Source organism: Cervus canadensis, chromosome 21, assembly GCF_019320065.1.
Source record: "Cervus canadensis isolate Bull #8, Minnesota chromosome 21, ASM1932006v1, whole genome shotgun sequence".
NCBI lineage: Eukaryota > Metazoa > Chordata > Mammalia > Artiodactyla > Cervidae > Cervus > Cervus canadensis.
The window spans coordinates 4,545,413-4,562,924 of record NC_057406.1 but is presented as its reverse complement, the minus strand read 5'-3'; the positions used below and the strand labels follow the sequence as shown (position 1 = coordinate 4,562,924).

Below are 17,512 nucleotides of genomic sequence, written 5' to 3'. Positions count from 1 at the left end.
TGACCCGGCAGCACCTTGGGGCCCGAGGCTGCACCCCTGCCGGCTGACAGCTGAGCTTCTGTTGTTTCCACAGATACGACGAGGAGCTTCGGAACCTGCACGCCGGCAGGCTGCCCCCTCCCACCAAGACGCCCCCACCGCGGCCCCCTCTGCCCACCCAGCAATTCGGCGTCAGTTTGCAATAGTAAGTGAGTGGGACGGGGTCTGCCTTGTTTCCTGGGACCGCGGGATGCATCCGTGTGCTGGCAGTGAGGGGTTCTCCCCAGACCTCGGCCTCTGCAGCTGAGCTTAAGCCTTCGGGGAAACTGACCTGTGAGCTTTCCACGAGGCCAGAGTGCCGCCACTGTGTATGTCTGTGTGCTTGTGTGCACAGCACCCAGCCGTGGGGCAGGAGGGACTGGGGGTGGGGATGGTGGGGTCCTTGCCTCTGTTTTCAGCATCACTGCTCAGCGGGCAGTTCTGGTTCTGTATCCCCAGGCCACAGCCCGGATGCCTCCCATCACTTCCCGCGTGAAGCTTGGCCACATGCTTTGCTCTGGCCAAGGGGTCAGGAGCGGCCGCGGGGCAGGTCACGTCCTGGAGGGAACTTTAGGGGCTGGTTTCCAGTTGGCCTCTCGTGGTGACGGAGGCAGGGTGGACACGATGTCTGGCTGGCCCGCTTCCTTGGGTGACCACAGAGCCCCTCCCACTGACGCCCATGGCATGGGGCTGCCCAAGTGGGGAGTGACCCCCTGTGGGGCTCAGCCACCGGGCTCTAAGGACTGTTGTTCCCGCAGTGTATCCTTCCTTTCCTGCCTCATCTCACCCTTATTAGCCACGTGAACCTTGAGCTCACACCCCCTCTCAGCTTGTTTCCCTATTTCTAAACTCAATGAGTTTTTTCACGATGTGATCTTTAATCTTTACTCCTTGGAGAGGATTCTGGGCCTCCCGTCCAGGCCAACTTCGTCCCTTTTAAGACTCATCAGAGTGGTGCCTCCTCCAGGAAGCCTTCCCGGATGCTCTAGACTGCATATAAGGCCTCCCTCCATTGCAGCCCAGCTCTGAGCAGGCGCCAGGGAGGAGTCCTTCAGGCTCTTTGCCCTGCTCAGAGGTGAGATCCTTGTCCTCCTGCTAGTCTCTGCTTCCGGCACCTGGCCAGGTGTGAGGCAGCTGAAATGACGGATGATGAAGGGGTTGTTTTAACCGTACGAGCCCCGTGGGGAGTTGGGTCTGAGCTGCACGACGTGTAGGAAAACCAGGGCTTGGAGGGTGGTGGATCCTGGGGAGCAGTCTGCCCAACTTCACTTGTTGTTTCTTGTTCGGAACATGCCGTGTGATCTGTCTGTATATAAAAATCCCCTGATCTTTAAGACCCGTGCTGGATGTTAAGACACTGAAAGGTCAGGAGCTGAGGAGGCTCTGGGCAGTGCCCAGGCCAGGTAAGGAGGCGGAAGTGGCACCTTGGGTGTGTCCCAGCAGCCAAAAGGGACCGTTGTTTTCCAGAACCTTCTACAATGGTGGCCATGGCCCGTACTGTCCACAGGTGACGGTTGAGCAGTGCAGGTGAGGCACCGAGTTTATCACTTCATTTACCTTGAACTGATTTCAGTTTAGGTGGCCGCTCGCCGCCTGGCGGGCAGGGTGGCCTTAGGCTGCGGGGTGTCAGTGCCCCCCCACAGTCAGACACACGCACACAGCGGTGCTCCCTCAAATCGGTTTTTTGTGAGCACTTAGTGACTGGGGAAGATTGAAGGCAAAAGGGGAAGAGGGCGGCAGAGAGTGAGACGGTTAGATGGCATCACCCACTCAATGCACGTGAGTTTGAGCAAATTTGGGAGATAGTGAAGGACAGGGAAGCCTGGCGCGCTGCAGTCCATGGGGTCGCAAAGGAGTCGGACACGACTCAGCACTGAACAACAAAAGGGAATATACCGTATGTTCATATACGATCTCCATAAATACATCTGGAGCAAAGTTTAGCGAACAGCACTTCCTTTTCCGCTTTTAAACATTGTAAAGATGTGCTGGTGTGACCCCTGCTACCCCCTAACTACCCCCAGGAAGGCAAGACCTGGAACACACCTGCTGTGACTCTGGCCCCCTCTCGGGGGAGCGCTGGTGAGAACTTGGCTCTCAGAGGAGGGCCCTAGTGACTGCTTTACCGAGGCTTCTGCCGTGGGCTCTGTGCTTTCAGCCCAGCCCTGAGTTTGCTGCCCTGGTCCTGAGCTGGGTGTGAGCTGATATCTGGGGTCCAGGGTGGGCGTGCAAGGCTGCCAGCATTGGCATCGTCAGCGCCTTGCCTGAGGACCAGCAGCACTCTCTGGGTTGCCCGTCTTGTTCAGAATCACTCCTTGAAAAGTGCAAGTGTCAAAGTCTCAATCACTCAGTCTTGTCCGACTCTTTGTAGCCCACCAGGGTCCTCCATCCGTGGTATTTTCTAGGCAAGAATACCTGGAGTGGGTTGCCATTCCCTTCAGGGGATCTTCCCGACCCCAGGATTGAACCCAAATCTCCTGCATTGCAGGTGGATTCTTTATACCGTCTGAGCCACCAGGGAAGTCTCCTTATCACCTGGGCTTCCCTTGTGGCTCAGAGGATAAAGCCTCTGCCTGCAATGCAGAAGATGGGGTTCGATCCTTGGGTCAGGAAGATCCCTGGAGATGCAAATGGCAACCCACTCCAGTATTCTTGCCTGGAAAATTCCACGGATGGAGGAGCCTGGTGGGCTACAGTCCATCAGATCGCAGAGTCACACATGACTGAGTCATACTATGCCCTCCTTCAGGAGATCTTCCCGACCCAGGGATTGAACCCAGTTCTCCTGCATTGCAGGCAGATTATACCGTCTGAGCTACCAGGGAAGTCTCCTTATCATCTAACAAAGCTTTAAAAATGAAAAGCAAAAACTCACCCAACTCGTGGACTTCTGAAGCCATCTGCTTGAGTACAGTGTGTGTGTGTGTGTGAGGTGTTTGTGATTTGAGCACCGCTCGGCCTGTGAAGTTCACCAGGGCACCTTGGCCTTACGTTTCAAGCAGGTGCCTTTTGGAAGGTGCCGATGCTGCGTTTCAGCCCCAGAGCTGCCGGCAGACGCTGGGGATATCCAGTATAAAGGCTGTGGTCCAGCCCTGCTCCAGAACCAGTTGTCTGTTCACGTCAGTTCGTTAACGTCTTTAGGGAATGAATGGTGACTATCGTTGGGCAACCTCTGAAAACCATTCTGCACGTGCTACTTTGAGAGCTAATCCATGCGATTGCCTCTTTAAATTAATATTTTATGCTGTTTCATTGCAAATGACTGTAATAAAATGGCAATAAACATATTAAATAAAGCACCAAATATGTAATTTGTTTGGACTGTGAATGAATGAAAGTCATTAAAATTCATAAGCAGATCCTATTCACAAGTGTTAATTCGCTGAGTTAAGTTAAAAAACACACAACAGAACGTAATCACCTTAGCACAAGCTAATTAAGTTAATATATTAAGGGGAAGTCAGAGATTCAAGAAGTCTTTGCCTGCCTTCCATTCCATCCCTGAGGAGGGACAATGGAAACAGCCCTGAACTGGGCAGTTGGGATGGAAAAAGGGATGGGTTCCGGGAGCAGGGGAGGGGAGGCAGGTCACATCCCAGCTCTGGCATTTTCCAGCTTTGGGAAGGCAAGCTTGTGATGTAACTTCTCACCCTAGCCTCTTCCCCTCTAACTGTAGGTGAAACCCTGCTCTCTACCCTCCAGGGTCATGGGGTCTTAATAGAATGTGCAGGCAACATCAGCAGTTCCTGAGGCCCAGTTCATTGCCTACTCTTTTTCCTTCTTCTCACCCCCTCCTCCAGGAAGCCTTCCCTGATACTCCACACAGGCAAGAATCATTTGTTGAGAAGACTATACTTGCCCCCATGGAACTGCCTTGACACACCTTGTAAAGAACTAATTGACCAGACATATGAGGGTATATTTCTGGGCTCCTGATTCTATTCCATTGATTTGTAAGCTGGTGCTACGTGATCTTTATTGTTGTAGATTTATAGTAAGTTTTGCAATTGGGAAGTGTGAGTCTTCCAGTTTTGTTTTTCTTTTTGAAGATTATTTCAGCTCTCCTGAGTCCCTTGAATTTCTTTTTTAATCTTAGAATCAGCTTGTCAGTTTCTGCAAAAAAGAAAAAAAAAGCAATTGGAATTTCAATAGGGACTGTGCCATGTCAGTAAGCTAATTTGGGGGTTATTGCCATTTTAACAGTGTGCTACAAGCTAAGTTGCTTCAGTTGTGTCCGACTCTGTGTGACCCCATGGACTGTAGCCTGCCAGGCTCCTCTGTCCATGGGATTCTCCAGGTAAGAATATGGAGTGGGTTGCCATGCCCTCCTTCAGGGGATCTTCCCAACCCAAGGATCAAACTTGAGTCTCTTATGTCTCCTGCATTGACAAGGCAGGTTCTTTCCAATTCAAAAGCAAGGATGTCTTACCATTTATTTGAATCTTTAAATTTCTTTGAAAAATGTTTTATAGTTTTCAGTGTAGCGGTTCTGTACTTTTTTATTAAATTTATTTAGCTCTTATTCTTTGTGATGCTACTGTAAATCAAATTGCTCTCTTAATTTCATTTTTAATTGTTCATTGCTAGTGTATAGAAATACCATTGATTTTTGTATGCTGATTCTATATCCTGCAATATAGTTGAACTCACTTATTCTAATAGGTTTTTTCGTGAATTTTTTTTTTTTTTTTTTAGTATTTTCCATATCTAGGATCATGCCATCTGCAAATAGAGATAGTTATACTTATTCTTTTCCAACTTGGATGCCTTTTATTTCCTTTTCTTGCCTGGTCGCACTGGCTATGCCCTCCAGTACAATGTTGAATAGAAGTGACGAGCATGGACATCCTTGTTTTGTTACCGATCTTAGGGGGCAGCTTTCAGTCTCTTTACCATTAAGTATAATGCTAGTTTTTCATAGATTCACTCGATCAGGTTGAGGAAAATCCCTTCTGTGGCTACTCTGTTGAGTGTTGGGTTTTTTTTCTTTCATGAAAGGGTGTTAGATTTTGTCAGATGCTTTTTTTGCTCTGTTGAGAGATCACATGACTTCTGTCATTTATTCCATTAATGTGACTTTACACTGATTGATTTGCATGTGTTGAACAAGCCTTGTATTCTTGGGATAGATCACATGTGCTCATGGTATGTCATCTTTTCACACGTTGCTGAATTTGCATGGCTAATATTTTGTTGAGGATTCTGTGTCTATTCACAAGCACACTGGGCCCAGTTCTCCATCCGTGAAATGGGCCCTCAGCGTCTGGCCTGGGACATCACCCAGCTCTCAGCATTGCAGTGATTTTAATTATCAGTGTTTTTGACTTACAGCTCAAAGCTTTTCCCGTCTTTCACTGTTTATGACTTGCAGCTCTCCCTGGAGGGAGGTTGTCAACATCTCTGTTTCCCATGTGGGGAAACTGAGGCTGGGGAGGCTCAGAGACAGGCTGTGGGTCACTCAGTTCCTAGGACTTGTGTAGATCTGTGTGGTTCCTGAAGTAAATGGAGGAGGAAGAGAGCCTGCAGCTTTGGAGTGTCCTGGGAGAAAAGGACCCATCCAGCACGCTCCTCCCCGGGGTGCAGCGGGGACACCTTCTGGACGCTACTTGAGCCCCAGGCCGCGTCCTCCCACTCAGAGGGGACACACAGGGAATCAAGTTAGGGAAGTGGTTCGGAGTGTCCAGCTTGCATCCGTGTGGTAGCATGACCTCATGAAAGCAGAGACCATCCTTTGGCCCCATTTGCCAACTGGATTGTTGTTCAGAGTCCTGGTGGGACAAGCTTCAGTGGAAGTGAAATCAGGAGTAAACCCAGCTTTCCGAGGAGATCAGGGCCTGCAAAGGCCTGTCGCAGCTGGTGATGCGGTTTTCCTTGTGCCCATGTTTGTGCTCACTCAGTTGTGTCCAGCTCTTCGTGGCCACATGGACTGTAGCCCACCAGGCTCCTCTGCCCACGGAATTTTCCAGGCAAGAACACTGGAGTAGGGTGCCACTTCCTCCTCCGGGGGATCTTCCTGACCAGGGATTGAACCCACGTCTGTTGTATCTCCTGCGTTGGCAGGTGGATTCTTTACCACCAGCGCCACCTGGGAAGCCCACGTGTTCATGCTTGGGTCCTCTGTAAATCTCAGAGTGAAATGGAAAGCAGGAAGGATATCACGTCCACCCGAAGAATCGCTACAGAAGGAGCATGCATCTGGGTCGTGGCCACTTTGCCTCCAGCTCTGCCATCTTTTGGCTATGGGACCTTAAGCTGGTCACTTGGACTTTCCCAGTGCCCATCTCCCATCTCTGACTGGGGCTAGCAAAAGTACAATAGAAATTAAGTAGATATTATTTACTTAATATTTAAGAGTGAGGGTTCCAGGCTCAGACTCGTGGGTCTGAGTCCCAGCTCTATCCACCTGTGACCATGTTTTCCCCTAATCTGTGGCTGCATCATAAGTTTCCCCAGCACTGAGCTTCAAACAACAACTGTTTTGTGGTGTATCCTGATTTCTGTGGTGTAGCGAGGAACATTTTGTAATAATAAAGAAGTTAATCTTAAGTAACAGCTTTAAAATACATGCAACAAAATCTGGGGGAACCAAAGGAGAAGCAGATACACAATCCTGGTAGGAGACCCCAGTACCCTGCTCGGTATAGTTGATGGAACAAGCAGACAGCAACAACAGTCTAGAAAGCTTGAGCAACACAATCAGTCAAATTAACCCAACTGACATTTAAAGAGCAGGCATCCTAGGAACAGCAAAACATATTCTGCCCAGTTAAAAAGTGGCAGGGCAGGATCCCAGCCAGGAATGTGTGACTTCAGAGCCCTGGCCCCTCAGTCTAGCCGGGGGCTTCCCTGGTGGCTCAGACGGTAAAGAAACCACCTGCAATGCAGGAGACTGGGTTTGATCCCTTGGTTGGGAAGATCCCCTGGAGGAGGAAATGGCAACCCACTCCAGCATTCTCGCCTGGAGAATTCCACGGACAGAGGAGCCTGGACCAACTTAGCCCAGTCTCTCAAATATGCTGCCTTTGGGGCAAGAAAATCCAGCAGATGAGGAAAGAGAAGGAAACATGTTTAGAGGGAGCCCAGGGGTCTGTAGAATGGGTCAGTGTAGGCGGCTGTGGCTTCAGATTTTTGACTCTGCCAGTTGAGCTGGGGTGTGAGAGGCTGGAAGGGCCATTCATATAATTGTATCTGTGTTTTGTTTTGGTTTTTTTCAATTTTTTTTGCCCAATTATTTTTATTAGTTGGAGGCTAATTACAATATTGTAATGGTTTTTGCCATACATTGACATGAATCAGCCATGGATTTACATGTGTTCCCCATCCTGAACCCCCCTTCCACCTCCCTCCCCATCCAATCCCTCTGAGTCTTCCCAGTGCACCAGCCCCAAGCACTTGTCTCATGCATCCAACCTGGGCTGGTGATCTGTTTCACACTTGAATACATGTTTTGATGCTGTTCTCTCAAAACATCCCACCCTCGGCTTCTCCCCTAGAGTCCAGAAGTCTGTTCTATACATCTGTGTCTCTTTTTCTGTCTTGCATATAGGGTTATCGTTACCATCTTTCTAAATTCCATATATATGCATTAGTATACTGTATTGGTGTTTTTCTTTCTGGCTTACTTCACTCTGTATAATGGGCTCCACTTTCATCCACCTCATTAGAACTGATTCAAATGTATTATTTTTAATGGCCGTGTAATATTCCATGGTGTATATGTACCACAGCTTCCTTATCCATTCGTCTGCTGATGGGCATCTAGGTTGCTTCCGTGTCCTGGCTATTATAAACAGTGCTGCGATGAACACTGGGGTACACGTGTCTCTTTCAGATCTGGTTTCCTCGGTGTGTGTGCCCAGCAGCGGGATTGCTGGGTCATATGGCAGTTCTATTTCCAGTTTTTTAAGGAATCTCCACACTGTTCTCCATAGTGGCTGTACTAGTTTGCCTTCCCACCAACAGTGTAAGAGGGTTCCCTTTTCTCCACACCCTCTCCAGTATTTATTGCTTGTAGACTTTTGGATAGCAGCTATCCTGACTGGTGTGTAATGATAATTGTACCTGTGTTTTAAAGTTTCCTTATCTTTAAAGCATTTAAAGTTTCCTGAGTCTCTGTATCAGATTACTACATAAGAGACTGAGTGTTAACAGCCTGTCTGGGGCAACGTGCTTGGTCTTCACAAAGCATCTCTTTTGATTGATTAGGTCTCCTGGTTCTGCTTCCACAGCCAGACCTTCTCACACCTCTGGGCCTTCTTCTGTGTGTTTCCTTCTTCCTGGAATGCCCTTTCCTCTTTTGTCCTCTGCAAGCTCCTACTCATCCCTCAAAACCCAGCTCAGAAGTTGCCCCATGTGGAGCCCTCCCCATCCGCAGAGCTCCTCCGTAGCACGTGCACCCTCCTGGTGGAGCGCTCAGATAACGCGCCATCATTTTTATTATTTCTGCCTCTCTTGGCCACCAGACCACTTACCTCCTTGGGGGCCAGGCCGCCTCTTTCTCTCTCTGCACGGCATCTCGGGCCCATGTTTTCTCAGAGGTGTGGTGAGGACCTCGTTCTTGTCACGGTCACCTATCACACCCAGGTGAAAACTGCTGTCTTCTTCTCTCTGCCCTCAGCCTCAAAGACAAAAATCAAGGTGAACTTATCCCCCCCGTGCTGAGGTACACAGTGACGTACCTGAGAGAGAAAGGTGAGTGCGAGCTGGCTCCAGCCAGGAGAGCTGAGGGTGCCAGGGACACCTCTCCTGGAGGCCTCTCTGGGGTCCTGAGCGCCCCACGGGCCAGAGGATGGGAGGAGCTAGAACCTGGGCACGGGGGGGATGACCAGGATGGGCAGGACTGGGGCACAGTGGCTCCAGCCACGGGCTCTGACCTGGACTCTCTGGATTTGAATCCTGGCTCTGCTGTGTGCTAGCTGTGTGGCCTCAGGTGAGTTACTGACCTTCTCTGGGCCTCTGCTTCCTCATCTGTCCCATGGGGTTAATGACAGTACCAGGTGCAAGGGGTTGTTGTGGAGCCTAAGTGAGGTGATGTGTGTGTGGTGCTTCACACAGCTCTGGTCCATGGGAACACCCCCATAAAAGGGACTCCTTTATCACGAGAGATGCACTGGGTTTGTAGACACCATTGCCAGTGGGGTGGGTGTGCTCAGTGATGTGGGGATGAGCCTTGTGGCTCCTCCGAGACTCCTGAGGCCAGAGCTCAGATCCACAGGAAAGGTGCATGGAGGTGTCTTTCACCTTAACGGGAGGAAGACCATTCTCGAGAGAAAGGGCTGCCAGTGAGGGGTGGTCGCCTGCAGGTTCAGATGCAGGAGCTGTGGGGGTCAGAGCGTCAGAGGGGAAGTGGGGTCCCTGGGGGTGGTTCCCAGCATGTCCCAGGAACTGCCTGCTCAAGGCGTGAAAACTTCTCTGAGACCTCAGCTCTCAGGCTGGAGGGTCTGTGGTTGACATTTGGAGCGGTCTCTCCTTCGACATTTGTTTCTACTCTGTCATGAGTAGCACTGCCCTTTCCGTTATGTATCTCAGGAATGGACAAAAAAAACTTGTGGATAAAAAAATTTCATAGAAGCTGTGGAAGGGAGTCTTCCTTTTTTAAAAAATGTATTAATTCCCTTATTTAAAAAAAAATTTAACAAACAGCCCACAGTAGGAACTCACTCTATGTTTGTTGAATGAATATGTGGATTAAACGTGTATTCATTGGACACTCAGCTGCATTCAGCCCTGGTCTAGGCACTAGGGTTGTCATGGTGACTGCAACACACGGCCTGTGTCCCTTCCAGGGGCTGTAACTATGACAACTACCGACTCACGACAGGGATGAGCCGGTCACAGAGGTCAGGGGAAGCTGAGCTCTGACCCGCGGGCAGCTGTGTAACAAATAGCCACAAATTTAGGGCTTAAAACAGCATGAATTTATTATTACAATGTCTGAGGTCAGAAGTCTGGCCACGGGCGTTGGGTTTTCTGCTCAGGGTCTCAGAGGGCTCAATTCAATGTGCTGGCCAGGCTGTGCTCTCTTCTGGAGGCTCTAGGCAAGACTCCACTTCCATGATCATCCAGTGCACCAGTCAAGTTCAGTCCTTGCGTTTGTAGTTCCAAGTTGCCTGCGTCTTTGCTGGCTGTCAGCCAGCGGTCTCTTTCTGTTCCTAGAGGTGGCCTGCTTTCCTTGCCGTGTGACCTCTCCCTGGAGAAACACCCACACCTTGAATCGTTGCCCCCCACGCTTTGAGTCTGCATTGCCAGGAGGAACCTGGGTCCTTCTTAAGAGACTCGCCTGATTAGGCCAGACCCACCCTAGATAATCTCCGTATCTTCAGGTCAACTACGTTGGACCTGAATTCTCTCTGCAGAGTCCCTTCACTGTAGCATCTAGATTCGTGTTTAAATGAATACCTGGGACTCCAGGGCCCAGGAGTCTGGAGGCCATGTCAGATTTCTGCCTATTACAATCACTCAGCAAGAAAGAGGAGAAGGGGCCCCTAAGCAAGGGGAACGGCAGGTACAGAGGGTGAAGGTAGGAAGGAGCGTGGAGCCAGTGGAGGCTGGACAGAGGGGTCAGAGGGGCAGGCGGGGGGCGCTGGGCAGGAGAGCAGGGCGGCAGTAGGCAGACCTGTAGGTCTATGGTATGCATTCACGGCAGCTCTCCCATGACTGATGGAGACAGGAAGAGCTCCGTGCCAGAGCCGATGAGGTTTGGATGTAGGTGTCAAATAGCTCACTCAGCTTCAGCGTGGAAAGAGGCTGGGGAGGGGGTGAGTGGCGAGCATGGGGGTCTGGGGCCCGGTGTTGTCCTGGCGAACGTGGACATGCTGTCTGCACTGTCCAGGACGGTAGCCACTGGCCACGTGTGGCCGTCGTCCAACGGAGCACAGTGTGTGTGGCTCGTGTGCTGAGCCTGGGTAACTTGATTTTTTACTTTATTTAATTTTAATTGCACAAATGTAAACCACCATGGGCAGCTAGTGGCCACCATATAGGCCAGGTCAGCTCTAGACACTGGGAAGAAAGGGGAGCAGCCTGTTCGGGGGCGTCCTGGGAGCTGGGCTCGGGCCATGAGTCACCCCATTCATCCTTCCCGCAGCCCCTGGAGGCAGGCCCTCCTGGCTTTCTTTGCAGACGAGGCAGCTGAGGCTCAGAGAGGCTGAGTGCTTTCTCTGAGGTCACACAGCTGGCCCGAGGCAGCGTCGTCGGGCAGACCCCAGCTGTCTGCCTGAAGCGTCAGCCTCTTCCACGCTCCCTTTCTGGGGTCTGCAGAGGTGGGGAATCAGGTGGGACTGGGGAATATGGAAAAGGCTTGATTTAAGAGGAATAAACACAGGTGGGTACGGGGCTAGCGGGGAGAAGACGAGCCAGGCTGGAGAGTGTCCCCTGCCAGCCGTGGTGGGGGGATGCGTGGGCAGGGGGTCACGGAATGTTCTAGAAACCTCAGGTGCTGGGCCCTGTGAGATGCCTGGGGACCCTCCCTACAGGACTCCACACCGAGGGCCTGTTCCGGAGATCGGCCAGTGTCCAGACGGTCCGCGAGATCCAGCGGCTCTACAACCAAGGTGAGTGGCTCCCCGAGACCCTCCCTGTCAGTCTCCGGCCCGGCCACCCTCACAGGGGCCTCCGGGGCCACAGAGCCCATCACTCGAGCCAGCGGAGCTCCCCCCACCCCCGACCCTGGAATAGCCCAGATTGGGGGGCAGCTGCCCCGGTGCATCTATGCCCGGACCCCAGCCTCCCCTCCCAATCCTGGGGACAGTGGAAGCCAGGCCTGACCTCAGGGCGCTCTCGTCCAGGCGGGACCGGGTCATATGGCAGAGAATCAATAGTGTCCCCCTGAAATTTCCCTGGTGGTCCAGCGGCGAAGACTCCACTCCTCATACAGGGGGCCTGGGTTCAATCCCTGGTCAGGGAACTAGATCCCACATGCCATAACAAAGATCAAAGACCCTGCATGCTGCCATGAAGATCCAGTGCCACCAAATTAATTCATTAAAATGTCCCAGTGTCCCCCAGCCTCAGCTGGGTGCCGTGGAGAGGCAGGGGAGGGCAGGTGACACCCCATCGGCAGGACGGGACAGTGCCGTGTCCTGGCGTCGGGCTCCTCCCCTCAGGAGGTTTCAAGCCATTTCGAGTCCGAGCCTGCTCGACAGCTGGAGTCTCCAGCCCAGCGTCAGAACTCAGATGCACGCCCTTCTGTGTCCAGGGAAGCCCGTGAACTTCGATGACTATGGGGACATCCACCTTCCGGCCGTGATCCTGAAGACCTTCCTGAGGGAGCTGCCCCAGCCGCTGCTGACCTTCGAGGCCTATGAGCAGATCCTCGAGATCACCAGTACGTACCCGCCGGGGTGCCAGCCAGAGGTGCCCGGGGTGCCAATAGAAGGCCGGGGAGGGTGGGGGGGCGGGGCTGCCCGGCCTCCTCCTGTTTCCCTCCAGAGCTGTGGGCCAGGAGAGGGGCTGTCCCCGCCTGGACCCCCACCGGCCTCAGCCAGGCCAGCCCTGCCCAGGGTCGGGGAACACGGGGTCAAGGGTTATCAGGTGCCCCTGGGCCCAGAGGCGGGATCTCGGAGGGCGTCTCTAGATCTGGGGTACATCTCCACAGTCAGAGTGCACCCCCCTGCACTGCTCTGGAGGATCTCTACTTCTAGCACCTCAACTTCCTCCTCTAGAAAGGGGGGTACCACCCCCGCCTGCTGTTAGACAAAGCTATGCGTGGCCCTTGTGAAAGCACAATGAGGCACCCCTTTGTGGGGCAGGGGGGGCATCATGAGAGGTGTGGGGACCACTGCAGTGGGGAGACAGACTGGGCTCAACTCCGAACACCGCAAGCAGGAGGAGGGGCTTTACAGCCAGGGAGCGGGTGGTCCGTGGATGGAAGATCACTCAGGGGAAACGGGGGTGGGGGTAGGCGGGGGCAGATTCTGACTACACTGATCCAAGGACTCTTGCTACCAGCAGACCAGGTGGTCCAACATCCCCTAGGGTTGGGGGACGGGGGGATGAGGACCCATCAGATGGCAAGGGTGATCAGGGTTCCTGTTACACTCACTTACAGCTCTTGGTAAAGCTGGACAGTGCAGAGGCAAAAAGAAGCCTGAAAGCAGAGGCTTTGTTAATAAAAGAACTCTACAAAGGCTGACTGGAATTTGAGGAGAGAGTCTCCCCAGATTGGTGGAGAACGCCAGGGAGGCGTGACGTGAGCTGCAGCTCTCGGGCGTGGTGATGTCGGCGTTCTGGAATGGACCAGGGGCACCGAGGGCCGGCCGTGGCACTGGTCACTCCTAACAGCCAGTGAGGGCATGTCAGGGCTTCCTAGTTGGCTCAGTGCTGAAGAATCCGCCTGCAAATGCGGGAGACGTGGGCTCTCTCCCTAGTCTAGGCGGGTCTTCCCCCTGGAGAAGGACATGGCAACACACTCCAGTATTCTTGCGCGGAGAATCTCATGGACAGAGGAGCCTGGCGGGCCATGGTCCATAGGGTCGTAAAGAGCCCGACACGACTGAGCAACTAAAGAACAACAAGGGCGAGTCAGGGATGCTGGAGGATGCTGAGAAAGCACGTGACCAAACACTGCTGCCGTCAAATGGGACGGCCTCTGCCCCCACTGCTCCCCCCAGACTGGATTTGACTCCTGGTGGGTCTCAAGCCATGAGACACACCAAGCCCCCACTTCCTCCCCGCACCGCCCCCCCCACATGCACACGCTGAGATTTGAACAGGCACTCTGCTTGTCTCTAACAATGAGAGTTAGAAGGCTCGAGGCTGTACCCCTAGGATGGTGACTCCAACCCAAATAAAATCCTGCCCAAGAAAGCACTTTTCGTTCCAGGCAAAACCTGATGATGGACAGAGCTGCCTGACCCCATCTTAGAGCAGTTTCTGTAGAAAGATTGCAATTATGAGCTAGTTATTTCCTCTTCATTTGCCATCTCTACTCGTTCTTTTTAATAGCTGCCTATCATTCTATCAGCTTAGTTATTCTGAAGGCTATGGACCCTGTCAGCTGTCATTCAACAACTCAGCTTGACTGAATCCTGACTCCGGCATAGGGTTGCCAGATTCAGCATTTAAAAAACACAGGACGTCCAGTCAAATGTGAATTTCAGATAAATAATGAACTCTTAGTATAAGCAGGTATCTATGTGTAAGTAAGTATACTAAACTCTTTAGTATATTATGTGCCAAATATTGAACAGGATGTACCTGCACTAAAAAAGAATTTGCTGTTTATCTTCAGTTCACATTTAACTGGATAGCCTCTATTGTATCTGGCAATCCCGCTCAGGTGGGGTGCATGTCTCCTTGAAGTGATGCAAGAAGTCCTTGCAGAGAACACTCTGGAGGAAATGGGCTTCCCAGGTGGCCTGTGGTGTCCAGGAAAAAAAGGAAACTGCCACGGGGATAGTTGCCCCAAGGTATTGCAAGGTTTAGAGCACCAACCCATAGCCGAACAGAATGGGACTCAAGTCTGGGCTTCAGCACAGCTTAGCTGTGTGACCTTGGGCAGGTCACTTAACCTCTCTGAGCTCACTTTCCTCATCTATATAAAAGCGGGGTTGCATTGAGATTGAAAGGCACATACACTGGTTGGCATGATTCCTGGCACACAGTAAGTGCTTGGTTCGTGGCAGCTTTGTGACAGCAAGCTGCTCCTTCCTGCTCACTAGGGAGTATTCTTTCTCGAAGGAACCACGGTAAAAGCCAGGGGTGGACAATGTACCATATCTATTCTGGGACCACAGCTCTTAGAAAGAAAGATATCAAGGCTGGAAAGCAGAGATCCAGGGCAACAAGACTTGTTGGTTCCTCGTAAATATTAATTCCGAGGGGATTCCTAGTCTGCTCAAATTACCCGGCAACAGCTTGAGTTCAGGGAAGAATGACTTTTGTTGAAAAACCAACAAGAATGTTCACAGCAGGGAATTCTGTGTCTTTCAGCAGAGGCTGTGTTAGTTCACAGTCACCGTGCCCTAGGTTTAGTGGGAGGAGATTTAGGGTGCTGGAAGCTCGAGGTGTGTCCATGTGTGCACACGTGTGTCCGCAGCAGGAGCTTGGCGGATGCGTGTGGAGTAGCACCTCTGCACTCGCAGTTTATGGAGCTCAGCGGGGTATGTGGGGGGGGGGGCGACCACTGGAGGTGCACAGTCTGCTTGGCTGCTTCCGGGCCCCGTTGGGTGTGGGGCCCTGAGCTGTGGATTGTAAACAGGTTGAGTTAGTCCAGAGCGGGGTCCATGTGTTTTTTCTATAGAGTCAGACCGTAAATGTTTTAGGCTGTGTGTACCAGACTCAGCCATCATGCAAAAGCAGCCATGGACAAATGAATGGATGTGGGTCTGTGCCAATAAAGCTTTATTGACAGAAGTAGGCCACCGACCCTCGGCCTGTCGTTTGTATCGACCATCCCATCCATAAGGTGATCTGGCTCCCGGGGGTCGTCTGGTGGGGAGCAGTCATGGTGCCCGAGGTAAAGAAGCAGGCAGAGCTTGGAGAAGCGGGGGGTTGCTGAGAACAGCCACATGACCGGGAAGGAAATGGGCCCGAGGCCCAGGCATGGGGCAGTCTGTCCCCCTCTCCCCACGCCCCTGCCCGTCCTGAGAGGGACGCAGGAAGGGGACGCTCAGGAAGGACCCTTGGGCCGTGGCAGGTGTGGAGAGCAGCCTGCGGGTGACCTGCTGCCGCCAGATCCTGCAGAACCTTCCAGAACACAACTACGCCGTCCTCAGCTACCTCATGGGCTTCCTGCACGAGGTGAGGGGGCCGAGCTGGTGCCCGGGCAGACCAGGCCTGGGTTCTCACTTCCCTTGGCCCTGGAGCCCACTCTGAGCCCGAAGGGCCTCCTGCAAGGCCTGACCAGGCCACACCTCTGCCCGACAGGTCACGGGGCAGGTCAGGGGCGGGGTGGGGTGTGGACAGGGGTGCTGTGTGTGCAGACCTGGGGTGCTCAGAGTCTGCCACCCGCGTGGGGCCTCAGCAGGACGTGTCATGAGTGTCCGGGGCCTGCTGCACCATGAGCCACACACCGGGGGCCCTAAGACAATAGAAATGTCTCCTTTCGCAGCGCTGGGGTTGCTCTGAGTGTTGGCCGAGATGAGCGGGCAGCCCCTTTCGGAGCCGGGCACTCTGTCCCCAGGGCCCCACCCCCTGAGTCCTGGGGTGGGGTGGGGAGGCTGCTAGGGACATTCCCATTCCGGAAGGAGATCAAGAGGTCAGAGCCAGTGGGCCCCCCGGGCTGTCAAGGCCCATCCCTTCCGTTTTACAGACGGGAAACTGAGGCCAGGACGGGTCACAGCGCGGGCAGGCGGCTCCAGCCCTCCTCCGGGCGCAGGGAACGCTCGGTCACACCCCTGTCTACCGCATGTTCTGGCCCCAGGTGTCCCAGGAGAGCATCTCCAACAAGATGAACAGCTCCAACCTGGCCTGCGTCTTCGGGCTGAATCTGATCTGGCCGTCCCAGGGGGCCTCCTCCCTGGGTGCCCTCGTGCCCCTGAACCTGTTCACCGAGCTGCTGATTGAGTACTACGAGAAGGTCTTCAGCCGCTGCCCGGAAGAGCGCGGGGCCCAGGCCGGCGAGCGGGGCGGTCCCCGCGCCAGAGGCCCCGCCCCCGACGGAGGCGCCGCAGGAGACAGACCCGCCTCCGGCCTCGCCCGGCCCCCGCTCCCTCCGCGCCCCCTGACCACGGGCTGGAGACTCCTCTAGGGCTGGAAATGTCAGTGGTGGTCTCCGCATCTGTGTTTTGTAAACTTGCCATTAAACGATCTTCTAGCGAAGCAACCCTCCAGTGAAAATTCCGTGCTTCTGATTCTTCAGCCCCTCTTGTTGGGTAAGGGCAGGCTGAGCCAAGATGATGGATCTGTTAGGATCAGAACTCAGCCTGGCCTCACCTAAAACGGGAATGTACTGGCTGGGCCTGGTACCAGGCGTCTCCTGCTGCCCTGATGCCACGTGACAAACCATGCGGACCCAGTGACTTAGAGCAGCGGCCTCTGGGGCCAAGGCCAGGGTCACAGCGGAAGGGCAAAGGGTGCGGATACGAGGAGGTGGAGAAATGGGGCCATCGGCTGCCCGAGGGCTCCAGGACGTGTCCTGGCCCTGCGGTCTCAGGCAGGCCGGCCCCTTGGTGTTGCAAGACGGTTCTGTGTTCCCAGCTCCACATACAGTGAGGAACCGTGAAAAGTCATGGCTCCACGTTCCCAGCAAAGAGCCCCCAGCATCCCTGACTGGCCGAGCCAAGGTCTCACCCTGGACGGGACACGTGTCCGGGGCAGGCACCGGTGGGCTGGCCAGGGTCAGGTGCCCCACACAGACCCGGCAGCAAAGGAGGGCTGGTGCCCGATGGGTCAGTCTGGGCAGGCCCCCACAACATACACCGCAGGCCAGAGTTTCAACAACAGGCCCTTGTTTTCCTGCCGTTGTGGAGGCCGGAAGCCCAGGGTCAGCGTGCCAGCAGCCTTTACCTCTGGCGAGGGCACTCCCCTGACGTGCAGATGGCCACCTCCTCTG

At 53.5% G+C, this 17,512-nt stretch overlaps 1 protein-coding gene across 7 annotated transcripts in view; it reads left to right on the top strand.

The window, feature by feature from the left end:
* Window positions 1-16,783, top strand: part of ARHGAP8 (Rho GTPase activating protein 8) — a 47,632-nt gene extending 30,849 nt beyond the window's left edge. For all 7 annotated transcript variants that reach the window (XM_043440633.1, XM_043440632.1, XM_043440635.1 and 4 more), the window contains exons 8-13: window positions 74-184; window positions 8,636-8,709; window positions 11,493-11,570; window positions 12,215-12,343; window positions 15,656-15,759; window positions 16,382-16,783. In XM_043440633.1, coding sequence (XP_043296568.1) covers window positions 74-184; window positions 8,636-8,709; window positions 11,493-11,570; window positions 12,215-12,343; window positions 15,656-15,759; window positions 16,382-16,708 — 823 coding nt within the window. In that variant the 3' untranslated portion in view covers window positions 16,709-16,783. The remainder of the gene's footprint in view (window positions 1-73; window positions 185-8,635; window positions 8,710-11,492; window positions 11,571-12,214; window positions 12,344-15,655; window positions 15,760-16,381) is intronic.
* Window positions 16,784-17,512: the final 729 nt, after the last annotated feature.